At 38.8% G+C, this 17365-nt stretch overlaps 1 protein-coding gene across 35 annotated transcripts in view; it reads right to left on the bottom strand.

The window, feature by feature from the left end:
- The window catches only part of INPP4B (inositol polyphosphate-4-phosphatase type II B), a 747875-nt gene that overhangs the window by 245950 nt on the left and 484560 nt on the right, over positions 1-17365 (bottom strand). For 29 of the 35 annotated variants that reach the window (XM_070608969.1, XM_070608970.1, XM_070608973.1 and 26 more), the window contains 2 exons: positions 12632-12682; positions 2421-2500 (listed from right to left, as the gene is read on the bottom strand). In XM_070608969.1, coding sequence (XP_070465070.1) covers positions 2421-2500; positions 12632-12682 — 131 coding nt within the window. Of the gene's footprint in view, positions 1-2420; positions 2501-2675; positions 3416-12631; positions 12683-17365 lie in introns of those variants that run through there. The other 6 variants (XM_070608997.1, XM_070608991.1, XM_070608993.1 and 3 more) reach the window with 3 other exon arrangements.

Genomic DNA, 17365 nt, shown 5'->3' with positions numbered 1-17365 from the left:
TATATTCTATTTTAAGAAATTTGAGTCTAAATATACAAATTAGACACACACTTCTTGTCCTTTAAGTTTTCTGTGGAAAAAAAATTCAATTCAGTTCAAAAATTCCAGTTCGAATACACATGACCTAGTAGCCACATAAAACCATGGTGTTCCGTGGAACTAGTTTGAGAGTTTTGGAATCTGAAGTATCTGGTAAGAAGCAACCCAAAGGGACAGTGATTTTGGGGAAGCTCACCATCAAAGAATGGTGCCTAGAAATACATCCTTATTTCTGCGAATTTGTTTTACAAAAATCTGAGAATTCTATTGCTTTAAAAATAATTACTGGAATATAAAAAGAATAAAGGTCAGATATTATCAGTGCAAAGGAACATTAAAAACAAAACAAAACAAATAACCAAAAAAAATCTTATCCCTGACCTAATGTTCTTTCAACTCAGTAACTCAGAGACTACTGAGTCAAAGGAAAGAAGATAAATTGTATCAGAACTAAAAAAACATAAAGTACCAGAAATTAAAAGGCTATGAAAAGTCTATACTGTGTCTGGTTCATAGGAAGAGAAATCCACAAAGTCGGCAAAGCACAAAAAGGAAAAAAATACTAACCTACCTAGTCCACAATTGGTTTTCAAAAATCATCTTTTCTAAAAAATTCCATTCTTTGTGGTTGAACTTGTTTTCCTCTTATACAATCGAAATCAAATGAGTTGTAAGCTGAGGTATTAAAATCAAAAGTGGAAATTTGTATTGATTTCATCTAAACCTGTAATTATTACATTCCCTTCTCCTTCCAACATTAATATCCTAAACTTGACCCTTCTGTTCCTATCCTCTCTCTAAGGTATTGTGTGGCTCACTAATTTCCATTTCACTAAAGATTTCTCGTCCCTGATTTCTGTTTCACAGGCAGTGTCTCAATGTTGTGTAGTGCGCTGCTGACGTTGATGACAGTCTTGCTATAGTCAATACAGTAGCTTGTGAGTCAGCAAGAGGAGGAATTAAGTGAATGCATCTTATCCACAATATGTGTGCCCCACTAGTAGTTCTAAGTTAGCTCAATGTTTGAGACCTCATATCATGAGCCGAGGGGCACTTGTGTCGCATCCAACCACCATGCTAGGTTGGCAATAGATATTTTCTAGGTGTCAGTGACACTGATAGCTAGATATTTTAGCTGGCCCTTACATACTACAAATTGAAAATAACCACAGCAAAATTTTATTGGGAATATCACCACAAAACTACAGAGATTTTTAAATGTTTTCTCAAGTAAAATACAACAAAAAAATAACATGTTTAAGAGACACAGCCTAAAAGAAGCCTGAGAGAAGATAGTGGCCTCATTAGAACCCACCAACACTTATTTGTCTGCATGAATATGGATTACTTTAAATTATTTTATACTGTCTCTTGAGTCAACATGCAAAACTGTAAGGATCAGGAAAAATCAGAAAAAGAGACAGCCAGCAGTACAGATTCCAGTATGAGCAAGAACATCCTTACTGAAATAAATTGTTTGTTACCAGTGGGTCCTTGGGGGCCAAGGCAGAGGGCAAACTTAAGACATTTTCTCTTCCCTGAGAGTGGTCTCTAAGTTTCATCAAAAGAGGAGCATCTTAAGATTTACAAAGAGAGTTCCATAAAATTTTTATATTCATTTATACTATACAAATATAGCAAGAGGTATTCTCCATGTATACGTGATTATAAGTTATTACACAGTTAGAAAACAACATACTATTATTGTTTCAAATTTATTATGAATTTAAAAAGAAATATTTATTCTATTTATTACTTTTGTTAGTATTAAAACATTATGCAACTTCCTAAGGATTTTTGTCTCATCTTCTGTATCAAAACAAACTGTACTTATACTCAAAATCAGCTATAATCTATTGTCTGTTTCAATATGGTCTGTTTTAATTTATAATTTATAAGTTATAATTTATAACTATCTCATATCTAATAGTATAGCAACAAAATAAGCTTAAAAAAAGAGAATACTCAGTTTATCCTCTATTATCATAAGTCCTCAATGTTGCCTCTAATAAACATATTTCAAACGTAAAAACTTACTTGATTTAAAAAGTAACATTTTGATAAGTAACAAAAAAATTACTTAATAGGACACTCATCATTTCTATTTACTTTCTTACTTTCACAGACTTTCATCACTTTAACGATAATGTGTATTTTTTTTCCTACAAGGGCCGATAACCTTCGACAATTTGAAATATGAACTTTAATGTGAACTTGAATGACTGCTGTTTCACCATAACTTGTTGCAGTAGCGAATATAAGCCATTTGAGAGTTGACATCTGAACGTCTGCAGGAATTGTGACTTTCGAACCCAACCAGCCATCAATAAATATCACGGGCTATTAACTAGAACAGCATTTCTGCAGACAAAGAGACCCACCTCAGGCTCAGGGCTAGCAGCTGCTCCTTTGACTTCAACAGCTCCCCCACTTTAAAACTGGCATAGCCCAGGAAACTTCGCTGAAAATAAGAGAGAAAGAACGATTTTCATTCATTTCTGAGGTTCTTAATATTTTTGCTGTCACACCAATCACACCAATCACACAAAATTAATGTTTAGAAGAATGAAATGTTAAATCTATTAGCCTGACAAATATGTCACTGGCAGAGATACAATCATCAGTAATATACCCACTTCACGGGGTGACGTCGAGGGGTGCAAATCCTTTTGTTAAAAATAAAGAGACAAATAGCCTAGAAAATAGCAAAATGTATAATACAAAAGCCAAGACTTTTCCACGAACTAATTTTCTCCCCATATGAAAACTGGGGTAAAAGAAAAGATGATAAACTTTCAATATTTACCAGTGCCGACGTTGTTCTTATCAGAATTCCTCAAGTCACTGGCAGCAACAACTTTGTATGCCAGATATGAGCAAATCTGTCACTTGGAGCTATTTTTATGTGGGACTCTGTACAAGCTATAAATAGAAATGCTATATTTCTCCCCCATCATAGCAATGTTTAAAAGCATTTGTTTCCTTTGTTATTTCTATGCTAGCATGGGACAATTTCATTCCAATACACCAAAAAAGAAAGGGACTTATTCAGTCACATTTTCTAAAATTGCTTTTTTAACCTATCATAACTGGTGTTGACTATGTACGAATATCTACTTTCTATACTCTTTGATTCATAATGTAAAGAATAAAACTCTAAATTGATTTTTCTTTTCCAGGATAAAAATCTTTCATCTCTTTTTAATACTCCTGGCTACTTCTGATTTGAAAGTCATACTATTATGGTATAGCATGAATAGAATTTCTCATTCTCCCCTCAAGGTCAAGAAGTAAACACGAAAATATCAAAACCATATTATTACCCATGCCATGGCTGCCTAAAATATTGTAATACTCTACAAGAAGTCAATACTACATCTTCCAGAACATTCTCTCTTCATATGTCTGTTGCCAGGCTTCACTAAAATAAGAGGCTGGACTTAAGTAGTCTGAGGCCAATTGGGTCTTTTCAGAGGAAAGTGTGCAGTTATGCCATACACAAAAGGCTCCATCTGCACTGAGCAACTGTTGGACATAGGAAAGAAAAGCTTCAGGTCAGAATTTTCCTCTCTCTTTTCAAAGCTCTAACTTAGAAGAACTGTTTCAAAAGGCTTAAAGGCAAACATCTGAAATACAACTCAGTTCTAAACTTGAGATGCCTGTATTTTAGTAATGATAAACCCAGTGAATTAATTTGAAAGTCAAGAGCTGGTTTAGACACCAAGTCACCAAAGCCAGAAGAATATGAGACCAAATTATTAGGTGAAGAATATTAGGTGAAAATAGAGGATTTGTGGAAACAAGCTCTGATGACAGGTCAACGAGTGATGAAATGAGAGTGAATCATGGCAGAAAAGGAAGTGCAACAGCTGTATGAACAAAGTATGCAGAGATTTAGGATGACTTTTCAGCACGAGGTAATGAGAGCCTAGGAGAGATCCAGCTGAACCAAAGCATTTGTCACTTCATCAGGGATACCTACTAGAACATTCCCATAGAAAAGAGCACCCCTTCTCAACACACACACTGCTATTCTTTATTCCTTATCCTGCTGCATTTTTCTCTATTGGCGCTTAAATATTATATATTTATTTTGTCCCCCCACCAAAAAATTGAGATTTGAAGTAGTTGCACAAGAAGCTTTATGCTGTTTTCTGATAAACCCCCAGTGCCTAACACATAGTAGGTACATGATAAATATTTACTGACAAAGAATGAATGAACAAATGGCATAGTGCAAGCTTTCAAGTACTAGTTATTCTCTTAGATATAGAAGAAATGCTCTTTCTGCATATAGTTATAAACTACTATACTTCACTGAAGTGTGGGAAATCAAACAATTTTACAGTGTGCAGACAGTACATGTAAAATGTTGTAGTGAATTTCAATTTAGCATTTTGTATTTTAACGAGATGTCTATCTCACTTATTCTTTATATGATAATTAGGGTTTTTAATTTAAATCCCCACCCCTCACTCATTATCCTCATTCAAAGAAAACTCTTAACTGACCAGAAATTTCATGATGCCCTAAAATTTCAAATTATTTCTTCTCTTTGCCTTTTGAGACTTTGAAGGTATGGATGGTTTTAGAATTAATAAAACAAACTACATACGCCATGAATGTTACTGTGGTCTTTTTGACAATAAAAGCAGCAAATGCCCCAGACTGGAAAATAGCAATGAGAGACAGGTGGAACGGCTATTTTCAGACATGAGCTGCAGACACACGACGAGGCACAGCTGCAAGCAGAGTTTGTGACCACAAGCCTTTGGAGGCCTCTCCTGTCCACCAGCCCAGAAGCTCCTGTGGAGGCGGACCTTGGCTTGTCCATCTTCGAGCCAAGCCCAGGGTGTGGAACAGAGGGGTCGTGTGGTATGCCTACTGCTGCACTGTTTGCAGTGTGCCAAGAACAATGCTCTTGAGTCAATCTTTTCCATCACAACTGTCAGCCACATGCTTAATCTTGAAGGATAATAGGAGAACTTACAGCGAAAACACAATCTGCTAGAAAACAATTTGGGTAAAGGCGTTATGGCATTAGATTATGAAAACATGTCAAACAAGAGGAGATGTTATATAGATATAAATATTATTTATTCTAAAAATAACTGTATACTCTGGATGTTGCACAAAATACATTAATAAAATCCTCAAATTTAAAGACAATCTATAATTGTTTCACATTTCAACACCAACAATGAAATTGCCTATACATTTATTTTCTAGCAGGTTTTTATGTATTTGCTTCACCTCAACACAAATAAAACTAGGGCCTTCTGCACTCCCAAAGTTGGAAAATACATCATTCATTTACATGAACATTCTTTGGACTCCTGGTAAAAGAACAAATTAAAGGGAAAAATAGTCTTCTCTATTTCTGAAACCTGCATTTCCATATAGGGAAAACAGTGCACAATGCTATATCATAAGCTAATAACAATATAAAGCTACTTTATCCTTGCTGTCACTGTAATCATAATCATAGAATTTAAGAGAATTCTTTAAGACTTTTTTTATATTTCAAATATAACTCAAGGAACAATGTTTTCTATCTCTCATTCGGTGCCGTTTCTAAAATTCTCATCCTAAAGGTTTCACACTGGGAGCTTTAATATCAGGGGAAAAATAAAAAAGACAAAGAAAAAAATGTAAAGCCTCACTAGAATTGGAGCTTCGGAGGTCTGAAATGTAGTCCGAAATTAGTTATTTTCCAAAAATGGAAATCTGGGCAGTTAAACCATTTGTCCTAGCCCCTGGGCTGCATCCAGTGATGGGTATGCTCAGGCCTTCGATCTCTTTCCTCTCTCTCACAAACCTGTGGTCTTGGATGAGTTCCTCCAACACTCTAGGCCTTGATTTCTGTATGAAAAAGTTGTATATGATTAACTGTATCTTTCTCACAGCTGTTGTTATGAGAATTAAAGTAACCCAAGCAAAGCACTTAGTATATTGCTGAGAAAACAGGAATATTCCACAAACATTAACTCGCATAGCAATTAAGGTAACACACCCAGAAGTCAAATGACTTAAAAGTATTGTAAGTCCACCTTGGATACCTTTTGGAAAAGGCAGAGTATTAAAAAAAAAAAAAAAATCTATGAGAAATGCCTGCAATAAAAAAAGAAAATATATGTTTAAAAATAAAAATTAGATTCAGGGGAAATATATATTAGAAGAAATTCTACATAAAAAGTGAAAAAAAAAATACAAAGGTTATATGGGCCTCTACAGTTATTATTGTTGAACACGTGTTACCTATAAGCTACCTTGTAGTTCAAATTTTTAGTAGATCATATGGAAAGTTTATCAGGGCCCAAGAAATGTCTACATGGAATCAAAGAATATCAAGGCTTGTTAAGGCATTGCCAGTCTGTAGAGGAAGAAAGTGGGGCCCAAAGGAGTTAACTGGCTAACTTATGGTCACAAAACTAGTTAATATGCAGAAAGCCGAATTAGAACCCAGGCTCTTGCCTTTCAGTCCAGTGTTCTTTCATCCCCCTCACGCTGTGCCTTATTTCCAGGACAGGTGGCAATTCTCTTTCCTTCTGACAGGTTCTCTGCCCACACAACATGTGGCTCTGACCTTTCTTGACTGCTCATAACAGTGAAACAAACACTCACAATTATGATTCTGGTGCCAGCACCCAAAGCAGGTGATCATTAAATTGCTGGATGCACGATTTCAATCACTCACCTGGCTGGAGAGAGGTATCAAGCAGGGTGGAAAAAAGTGGGGCATCTGTCTCAATCCCTGGCCTCTCTCAATAGGGAGTGTACAAATAAACAGTTTATCCACCAGCCACTGTGGGGACCCTGAGCAAGTCACAGATCTCCAGACTGCTCACCAGGATTGCACACCTCCCTGCAGCAGGTCCTCAATGGTCCCCTGGCCATACAGAAGGAGCCAGAGGATGTACAAGCCCATATGCATTGCCATGAGCTGGCCAAACCTCCATCACTTATGTAATCTCACAAAGCCTTTATTCAGAGTATAGGTTTCCTTTATACTACAATTTGCATGAATCTCCCAAGTTTTTCCAAGTACTGTCTAGAGCTGCATTATCCTGAACACTAGTTTGTGGCTCTTGTGAATTGAGATGAGTTCTAAGTGTGAAATACACAACAAATTTATAAGATGTGGTATGAAAAAAGGAATGTGAAATATATCATTAACAATTTTTTGTATTGATTACATTTTAAAATGATAATATTTTGCATATTTGGGGCTCAATAAAATATAATTAAATTAATTTCACCCTTTTTTAATAAACCTTTTTATTTATTTTTTTTCTTCTTCTTCCCAAAGCCCCCCAGTACATAGTTGTATATTCTAGTTGTAGGTTCTTCTGGTTGTGCTATGTGGGATGCTGCCTCAGCACATGGCCTGATGAACTGTGCCACGTCTGTGCCCAGGATCCGAACTGGCAAAACCCTGGGCTGCCAAAGCGGAGCATATGAACTTAACCATTTGGCCACAGGGTCAGCCCCTCTTTATATTTTTTTAAAAGCAGGGACTACTAGAAAATTTAAAATTACATACATGGCATGCATTTGTGGTATGCATTATATTTACATTGGATAGTGCTTGTTTAGATGCTAAATGAATCTATCAATAATACTTTGACCTATTCTCACAAAACTATATACAGGAACTGTGTAAATTTTAAAAGGTGTTTGAAGATCCGAAGTTGATGTCTTGAGGTGGATAAACAACATCTTGTACACATAACTTACAGGACAGGCCCTTTTTCATAACCCAGGTACTTTATCTTCACTGTCAACCCTAACGGATACAGTTACATGGTTTCTCATCTATAGGAAGGCAAACAGGATATGAACTATTCACATTGAAAAAAAGACATCAGAAAGAAAAAAGAATTGGGGGGAAATCTGCTAAAAGTTGGTGAACGGTCCAAAGAAAACACTGAAAAGTACTTTAGGTTAAAGTCATATACTATAAAATTACATATTTACCATGAATACACCTCAAAAGCTCTCACAGCACAGATTGGCATCTGCTTGACTAAGTCATCAACAAAGGTTTGGGTGCATCCAGTAGGTGCTTCTTAAGAATGTAAAGAAATGTATGGAGCATATTTGAAGGATTTACAATGAAAGATTTTCGCTCATGTTTTAATTGGAGTACTTAATCGCTAGAGTCCTAACATGATGGCAAAGCCATTATTAGCTCTACTTTCTTGACCAAGAAATTGAACTGTCAGACTCTTTTTGCAGTGTCCAAAGAAATATTTTGAGGATTAATTGATGAGATGTTTATTAACTGGTAGAACTTCATTGGTGCTCAAGATGGGGTAATTCTTATCTAGAATATCATGTTCTCTGAGAGTGTTAGAAGCCACGGCATGCTGATGTCAGCTCTTATTTAGTCTCGTTCTTACTATACCTGAGATTTAGTTCAGTAATATAATTGCCATTTTATTGAGTTCTGATGTGACACAGAATGTACTAGATATTTACCATATTATTTTTGTTTTTAGTGACCATCCCCCTCTTTTAATTCTGGTGGTTCTAAAAAATATAAGATGGTTGGCAAACCAAAATTACGGTATACTTCCCAATACATTCAATACAGATATCGTAATTTGCTAATTTCCAGGCACAAAGCTTGGACTGTTAGAGTGAGCAAAATAAGCAGGGTCTTCATTCTCATGGAGTCTAACATCTAGTAGTAGTGCGGAGACCTTACTAACACCTAATACCCATTCTGCCCTTCTTTCAGTACTAAAAGCACTTTGATTTTGTTTAAGAAGGAATTGTACCCAGATTGCCTTCTGCCTAGGGACTCAGCTCTTCTCAGTGATATCTAAGTGTTAGTATTCCAACTGAGAATTCCTGGAAAGCTGTTGTTTTGCAGAATTGAAAGAACAGAATCAGATGATCTGAGCCTTTGCCCTTTACTCTTTCCCAGCCTGGAATATGAGACTTGGAGGTGCTATGGTCAGAGCAGACAATACTCTAAGAAAGGAAGAGCAGGAAGATGGATAGAGCCTGCTTGCATGAAGCCATTTTTGAGTAGCTGCAGTCTTGGACAACCTCCTCCAAGACTTTTTCTAACATGAGAAAAACAAGCCTACTACCTTTAAGACACTGTCTGTCAGTGAATGCCTCTGAATGCATTCCTAAGTGATACAACAGACATATCACAGAATGTCAATTGAGACCTTTCTTTTGGTGCAGGAATTATAGCTGAATCTTTGTTACCAAATGCACCACATTATAAGTTCAGAGAACCTCCCGTCGTTGGAGCTATCAACCCCTTCACAATGCTTAACGAGGAGCCAGTTCAGAGAAAGCGGCCTATTGATAGCCATGACATATACAGTTAATACAAAGGTAGTGTTAGAAGAGAGGGAAGGTCAGCATTTGGGGATGTATACTATTTAAGAAATGAGGCTAATCTCTCTGTTAATCACCCTCAAGAAGACACCTCTATCTCCAAAGCCAAAGCCAAAGTCAAGGGAATCTGATCCCAAAAAATCACTTATCAAGCTTGGAGGTGTCCAACCATCCTTACCTCCCCACTGTTGGGGACTGGTGATTGTCTCTCCTTTGATAATCACTGACTATCTAGTACCATGCTGCTGGGGCTTGTAGAAAGGGTCAACAAGGAGATGGCTGAGCTGAGAGAGGAGACCAGTGGGCAGCCTGAATTTCTTCCATGTGGCATGGCTAATACATGCGAATTTTACATGGGTCAAATGGACAGCACAGAAAGCAGCTGAGCTAGGGCCACATGCTGGAAAAGTGGATCTCAGTAGCAAGAGAGTGTAGGGTGAGCCTGGGCAGCAGAGAAGGTTGCACCAGAATCAGATCCTCCATCATAGGGAAATATGCAGTTGGAAGGAGCCTACAAGGCCTCCAGGAATACATATATTCTGCTCACAAGAGAGCCAGCATTTCAACGTCTGCCACATGGAGAACTCTGACAGGCAGCGTCAGCCTGAGAAGCACCAAAACCATCAGAAGGGGAACTGCACCTTCACCAAGGGCAAGCACAGAAGGAATCTGTCTCCCCTTTCCTCTCTCCTCGCCGCAGCACTGAACAATAAAAGGAGGAAAGGGTACGCCATGTGTGAGAATCAGACTATGCTCCCTCTCTCCCACAAGTTGCCAGAGTCAGAGATGTCTATAGCCTGCAGTGGGAAACAGTGGGAAGAGAAAGGAGAAATAAATAATTTAATGAAGAGACTTAAAGGATTTTGCATCCAATTCCAATGTGCGTTTTTTCTCCATACATCCAAGCAATTCTCTGACACCAGGTGAGTGTCCTGTGATTCAACTCAATTCTGGCACTATCTACTGGGAGATAGCATCAGATGCCACAGGCTGAGGGCTCAGTCCCATAAGATGGCTCGGCCCTCACTTCAGATGCCAATTACAAGTCCAAGTTGTTACTTGTGCTTCTGACTGAGCAGCTACAAGTCAGAGGTTCCCAGGAAACCCTCCTTGGGTTTGATTAATTTGCAAGAGTGGCTCACAGAACTCAGGCAACCCATTTACTTACTAGATTACTGATTTATTACAAAGGATATTAAAGGATATGAATCAACAACCAGATGAAAAGATAAATAGGGCAAAGTATGGGGAAAGGGCACAGAGCTTCCACGCTTTCCTCCGAAATCTCCAGGTGTTCATAACCCAGAAGCTCTCTGAACCCCATCCTTTTGGGTTTTTATAGAGGTTTCATTACATAGGAATGATTGATTAAATCCTTGGCCATTGGCAATTGATTTAACCTCCAACCTCTCTCCCCTTCCCAGAGGTCAGGGGGTGGGACTGAAAGTTCCAACCTCTAATCACATAATTGGTTCTCCTGGCAACCAGCTCCCATCCTTAAGTGAGGTCCAAAAGTCACCTCATTAACCTAACAAAAGACACCCATGTATCTGTCTCAACACTTAAGAAATTTCAAGGGTTTTAGGAGCTCTGTGCCAGAACTGTAGACAAAGACCAAACACATATTCCCTATTATAAATCACAATACCACAGGACACAAGTTTTAACATGAATTAAATGTATTCCCAAGAACTTGAATGTGAAAAGAAAATGGGGGAAATTTACACAATTAGGCCAGGACGTCATTGAAGCCTCAAGCTAGGAGGATTTAACACAGAGCAAGTTGAGGGGGTGAGCAGTTAGCGGAGAAAAAATTAAATCGGTTCATCTTTCTTGAACACCAAAAAATAAATGGAACTGCTCGATAAAATAACGTATTAACCTATTAATAGTTACAGATTTCACAAGGTCTTTTGTCTTCTGAAGGAGGTGTGAAGGGTGTGATGAGAGCTTGCTAGTGATGACCTAGTTTGCAGGAGGGCACCTGGGGTAGTAGGAATAAGCAACAGGCATGTGACCTGAGCCCTGAGCAGGGAGAGGGAGCTGGTGGTGAGCAGCAGCTGGGCAGGAAGAGGGTCATGTGGCTTGTGGCAATGGAGGCCTGAAGCTGGAAGAACTTGCTGGTCCCTTTGGACAAACTAAATTAAGCCCTCCATGCAGTCTGGGCACAGAGATGGGTGATGCAAGTGTGAGCAGCACAAGTGGTTGAAGGGACAGGCAGAAAACAAAGCATGAAGATTCACTTGAGGCAAAGAGAGTTATTCAGCCTTGCCCAAGAAGAAACTAGAAGCTTGGGTTAGGCATGAGAAAGCACAAAAGGAGTGTCCTTTCCCTTCTCCTTCACTCTCAGATGCAGAAATAGCTGGCATTCTCCTTGGTGGATTCAACTTACACTTTGGGGCATATTTTTGGAGGGCTCCTTTGGCAGGTTGGGGTGGTGGCTGTTGCCAATGAGGAAATGAACAGTACCTAGTACAGAGCTCCACACGCGGCCTGGAAGAAGGTTGTCAATTGCCTGTAGGATTTCAGGGAATTTCAAACAGGCCTTTCAGTTGGTTCACCCCCAGGGCTTCTTGGACCCAACTTATTTCTGGACTTTTTCCTCCTCTCTGAATGCACAGATCCTGGGGACTCAGCCTGCTGGGTTATCTTTTCAGGAGCTGCCACTGCCTGGTCCTGCCTTGTCTAAGCAAAAATCACCTATTACTCTCTTGCTTTTCTAACTTCTGAAGGCTGGAGATGTGACAGTGCAGATGCAGCAGGAAAACCTCAGCAGGATTTTCCAACGCTGGACTGCACATTGGTGGCAGCTTCTGTTTTGACCTGCATTACAGTGCTTAAGTGGCAGGCAGCGGAAAATATCACAGTCCTACAGCTAGTTAGTTCTCTGCCTCCTTACTGAAGTGGAAGAGCCCACATCTGCAAATTCCCTAGCCTGTGTTGGTCCAGGAACGTTGGCTCCAAATCGCATCTCAGCTACCTGCAGGGCAATTTCCAAATTCATCTCTAACCAGCTGAACTAAATATGAATTCATTTGAGGATGATTTTCAGGAGACAAGGAGTAAATTCCATGCCATTCAGCAAATAAGTGACAGTGCCTCCTCGCATAGTCACACCCTGTTAATCTAACTCAATTTCATTTGTCAGCCACCAGACAGGAGGCCAGAGAATATCTAAATGATTACCTCGGAAGGAATGCCTGTGCCTTTTGGAAACACAAGAAACACTTACCCCAACCTCTGGCAGGGGATCCTTATGTTCAGGGAGGACACTGGTTCGAACCTATGGAGAAAAACAAACATTTTCTGTATGACTTTGGAGTAGAAACCAGCGCAGGAGCTTCACACAGGTGCTGAGTTTCATTGTCCTTCATGTGGCGTCAGTTCAGACTCTGTGGTTAATCATTATTGAAGGCACCTGTGTGCAACACCCTCCGCAGTGCAACAAAGCTGTCCTCTTACAGTTCCTAAACTTCCTGATTTTCCTAAGGAGACAGAGCCCCTTGGATCCTCACTGCATGACCCCTGGTCAAATACAGAGATATCCAGGCTTTAGGTGAATCACCTTTAATTCCACCAAAAAGCAGCCCTCATTCAACATTCAAGAGAAGGGACAGAGTTAGTGTAGAGGGAGTCACTCTATGGATGCTCAATAGATATTTATTCTCTGAATGAGCAGCAAGATCCACAGTCCTTACAGGATATCCCTCCCACGTGAGAATTCTGGGCCAAATTGTCAGATACCATCATCTAGGTTAGTTTGAAAACCAATTCTCAACTGGGGGAGAGGAAAGTAGTGTAAAATAATCAGTCATCTGGGGAAGCTTTTCATGTGTTTGAAAAGCACTGCAAGAGAAATATCAACTTTTGAGAATTTAATAAGTAGACATATTTTCTACTGAGCAGTGATCCCCCATCCTGCTGTCCATCAGAATTACCTGGGGGCCTTTTCAAACTGGTAATGCTTTTTCCTGCCCCCAGATATTGATTCTAACACACGGCTACTAGGTCTATGGTTCTCTATTTAAGAAAAAAATGTTCCCAAGGAAAAGAAATCACGATTATCCTTCTCACTTAAGAAAAAGCTAGTAAAAGGAAGAAAGAAACATAAAACCTAAATCTAGTGCATCTTGATTTGAAGTAAAGATGAGACAAACGAGGTAAATGAATACAGAGCAATATACAAGCACACTCTGTTTAACTGGAGAGCAGAGGACTGCAGGAACAGAGGGGAGAGAGGAACCCAGGAACACATAAGGGATCAACATTTTAGAGGGTCACTTTAACAAGATCTCTTTGGAGGAGCAACACTGACAATCACACTCTCTTCAAATCAGGACTTAAAGTCCTGATGTACCTGACCACACCAGGTCAATTCTCCCAGGTTAATGGATGCTTATAATACCCCTCACAATGTCAAAAAGACTTGAACCAGCTCCTAAGGGCCTACTGATCTTTAACATGGTTTCCATTTCTTTGAAAAAGCCCCAAGCCACGGGAAAACAGCACATTTTAACTTCGAGCTGAACACTCTTTCTTTGTTTCTTTATGACAGATCCAGCACTACCGCTTGCACAATTTGTCAGTCATTACGACTCAAAATTGTTCACCAGAGCACAAAATAAATGACAGGAGAGCTCCCAACAGAGTAAACAACACAATTTGCAGAACACACTCAACTCAGGGTTTCATGACAGAGAGCTGACTGGTGACGAGCATTTGCAGTTTGGTAGCTGCATTAATGTTCAGTGGTACAGACTGTTCAGATGTACCATTCAGTCTCATTATCTGGAAATCATTAGCTGGCCTCAAAGGATGAGGAAACTATATATTAACAGTGGGCTGTAATAGACTATATAGTGTGTATATATATATGTGTTCTCTCTCTACACACACACATGGACTATATATATGCACATACAAGCATATATATAATTTATATATACACAATGTATATCTGCATGTTTACATATATAGTAGAATGTACTATAATATATAACAAAATAATAAATATATAAAAATAATAAAATAATAAACAAATGGACTATAGGAAATAAATATTCACACACATGCAACCCATACTCACATACATATATGTGTGTATTTATACATCATTTTAAGAAAATATTTACCATCCAAATAACATTACCCAAAGGGATATGCTTGAATTTAAAAATAAAGTGAAAGAATCAGAAATCTGTGAGAGTCAACATATATAGACGGTATAAAGTATATATATCTATATAAACTATGTGATATAATGTTGGACAAAAGTAGAATAATACTAACAATTCATGCAACATGGTCGTTAAACTCCTAAATTTATGTTGATTTTATCAGTAGAACATTTATTCCTTATAAATATGAATAAACTATAAAGAAAAAAAAGATCCTTAACCCAAATTTGTACACTATGAAAAAAATCTAAAGATATTCACAGACTAGTTCATATCCAATGTGTATGTGTGAGTGAAGGAGAGAATGAACTTTACTTTACATAATAGAAGTATTTTTGAAAAGCACATGTATATCACACTTTCCTAAATTGAGGCATGTTTCAATTACCAGCAGAGCTCCTGATTCAGAGGAACTGAAAGACAAAACTTTAATAAACCAACTTCAAATTTTGTAAAGTCAGATTTTCACATAAAACATTTCTTTATATCACTATATATGTATAGTTCTAAAACTTTTACATATTTAAGGTCAATCCTACTGATGTTGTGACATGTAGGTTACACATCAATGATGCTTTCCTTGTGTAATATATATCCCTCATTACAGTGAACACAAAGTAGGTGGCAAGCACAGGATTTGCCAGTGAATGAGGTCTCATTCCTTCTCTTTGGGATTTCAGAGTCTAGTGAGGGGAACAAATGTATGAATAATCCAGTATAATGTAATAAATGCTATAATGGAAATGTGAGCATTTTCTTGTGGGCATTCAGAGTGAGGAGTAATTAATTCAGCCTGTGATTGTCAGGAAAGGCTTCACGGAAGAAGTGTTCTGGGTTTTGCAGGATAAGTGGGAGTTTTAGGCAAGGAAGGATATGACAAAGCCAGCAGGGTGTTATAAAACAGGCATGTGTCATGGAGTTGTAAAAGCCCATTTGTGTTTGGGAAAGAGCGAGCATTCTGATGATGCCATAACATGGTGGCCCTCAGGGGAGTGGCAAGAGTTAAATATGTTTGGGGATAGAGGTTGGAGCCATTTGCTGTAGAGGGTTATCTATCATATTATGGAACTGGAGCTTTATGCAATTTATGGGCAATCGGAAATCAGAGAAGACACTGGGTAGAGGAATGACACGACTAGACCACCTTGAGTCATCCCAACTCTGCCCTCAGTTATATTGACAGAATTATTTAATCTCTTTATGCCAGTTGCTTTTTGGCTTTACATCAGTTATGGAGTTAATAATACACCTCATAGGTTGCTGTGAGTATTACAACTTTCCAGCTCTTAGAACAGTCCCTGACACAGAATGAGAAGGAGGGAGGAAGGGAGAGAGAAAGAAAGGAAAGGAAGAGAGAGGAATTGAGGAGGGCAGGGAGAAAAAGAAAGAAGGAGAAAGGAAGAGAGAAAAGAGGACAGAGGAAAGAAGGGAGGGAGGGAGGGAGGAATGTGTCACTGAGAAAAAATAAACCCTGGATAGATTTAGATGAGACCTCTGGACGAGAAAGAGATGAAGCAATGGCGGTCACTGTGGCATCTGGAATATTCCAGTTCATCAGCAACGTCATACCTCCTGAGATTTACTGGCCTTCCTTAGGAATTCATTTTCCCTTTTTTGGTCTTATCAGCAGTTCTTCTCCCTGTTTCTCTTCACCTACCCCTCCCTATCCCTTCCTGGGACATAAGAATGTCTGCCTGATGGCACATTTAAAGTTTTTATAACTTCCTTTTGTCTAGACTTTTATGATATCAAATAAAGCAAGGGAGATCAATTAATAGGAGTGATCATGTAGAAGATTATATATTCCATCTTGAAAATTTTTTAAAGTTCATGTAAAACAAATGCATTTCCTTCTCTACTAACTTCATAAGTTCAAAATTCTACATACTAAATTTATCTTGAAAAAAAGTAAAAAACAAAACAAAACCAGGTAGCATATAGTGAATTATGCTCACTCTTTCATCAACTCTCTATAGATTAGTTCACAAACTTTATTCCCAAGCAAGAGCCTGCTTGAGCTACCACAGCAGTGACTGAATATAGCATTCCAATGCTCAAATCCATGGAGAAAAGCTCCTTAAACTAGACAACCTTGCTACAAAGACCATGGGCACTGCTCTTTGTGCACAGTGTATGTGTAAGTGAGGCTTGCTCCATTCCAGCCGGATTTTTCAGAAGTGAATATAGTATGCCCTCTCCACTGTCTCTTTCTCCCGCCAGGGAATCCAGCCCTTAGGTGGCTGCCGAGCTGCACCTTGGTCCTAGAATGTCCACAGAAAACCATCACTACCTATATTAGACTGCTAAATGATTGTATTCGTTTTCTACTAATGTGTAACAAACTTAAGCTATTTAAAACAACATCCTTTGATTAGTTCACAGTCTGTAGGTCAGAAGTCCAGGCCCGGTGTGGCTGGGTTCTCCACTCCGGTCTTGCGGGGCTCAAATCAAAGTGACAGCTGGCTTCGCCCTCATCTGGAGGCTTGACAAGGGAAAGGACTACTTCCAGCTCCTTCAGGCTATTAGCAGAATTCATTGCTTGCAGTTGTAGGACAGAGGTCCTCATTTTCTTGATGGCTGTCAGGTCAAAGTTGCTGTAAACTCCTAGAGACAGTCCTCATTCCTTGCCATGTGGCCTCCTCTATCTTCAGATCAGAATCTCCTTTGTGTCAAATCCTCCTCACACTTTGAATCTCTGTCTTTGGGTTCCACTCTCTTTTAAAGGCTTACCTGATTAGGTCAGGCTCACCCCAGATAATCTCCCCTTCTTAGGCAATTTTGCCATGAAA

Source organism: Equus przewalskii, chromosome 2, assembly GCF_037783145.1.
Source record: "Equus przewalskii isolate Varuska chromosome 2, EquPr2, whole genome shotgun sequence".
NCBI lineage: Eukaryota > Metazoa > Chordata > Mammalia > Perissodactyla > Equidae > Equus > Equus przewalskii.
Note: the sequence above shows the minus strand (reverse complement) of the source record. Positions and strands in the feature narration are given on the sequence as shown.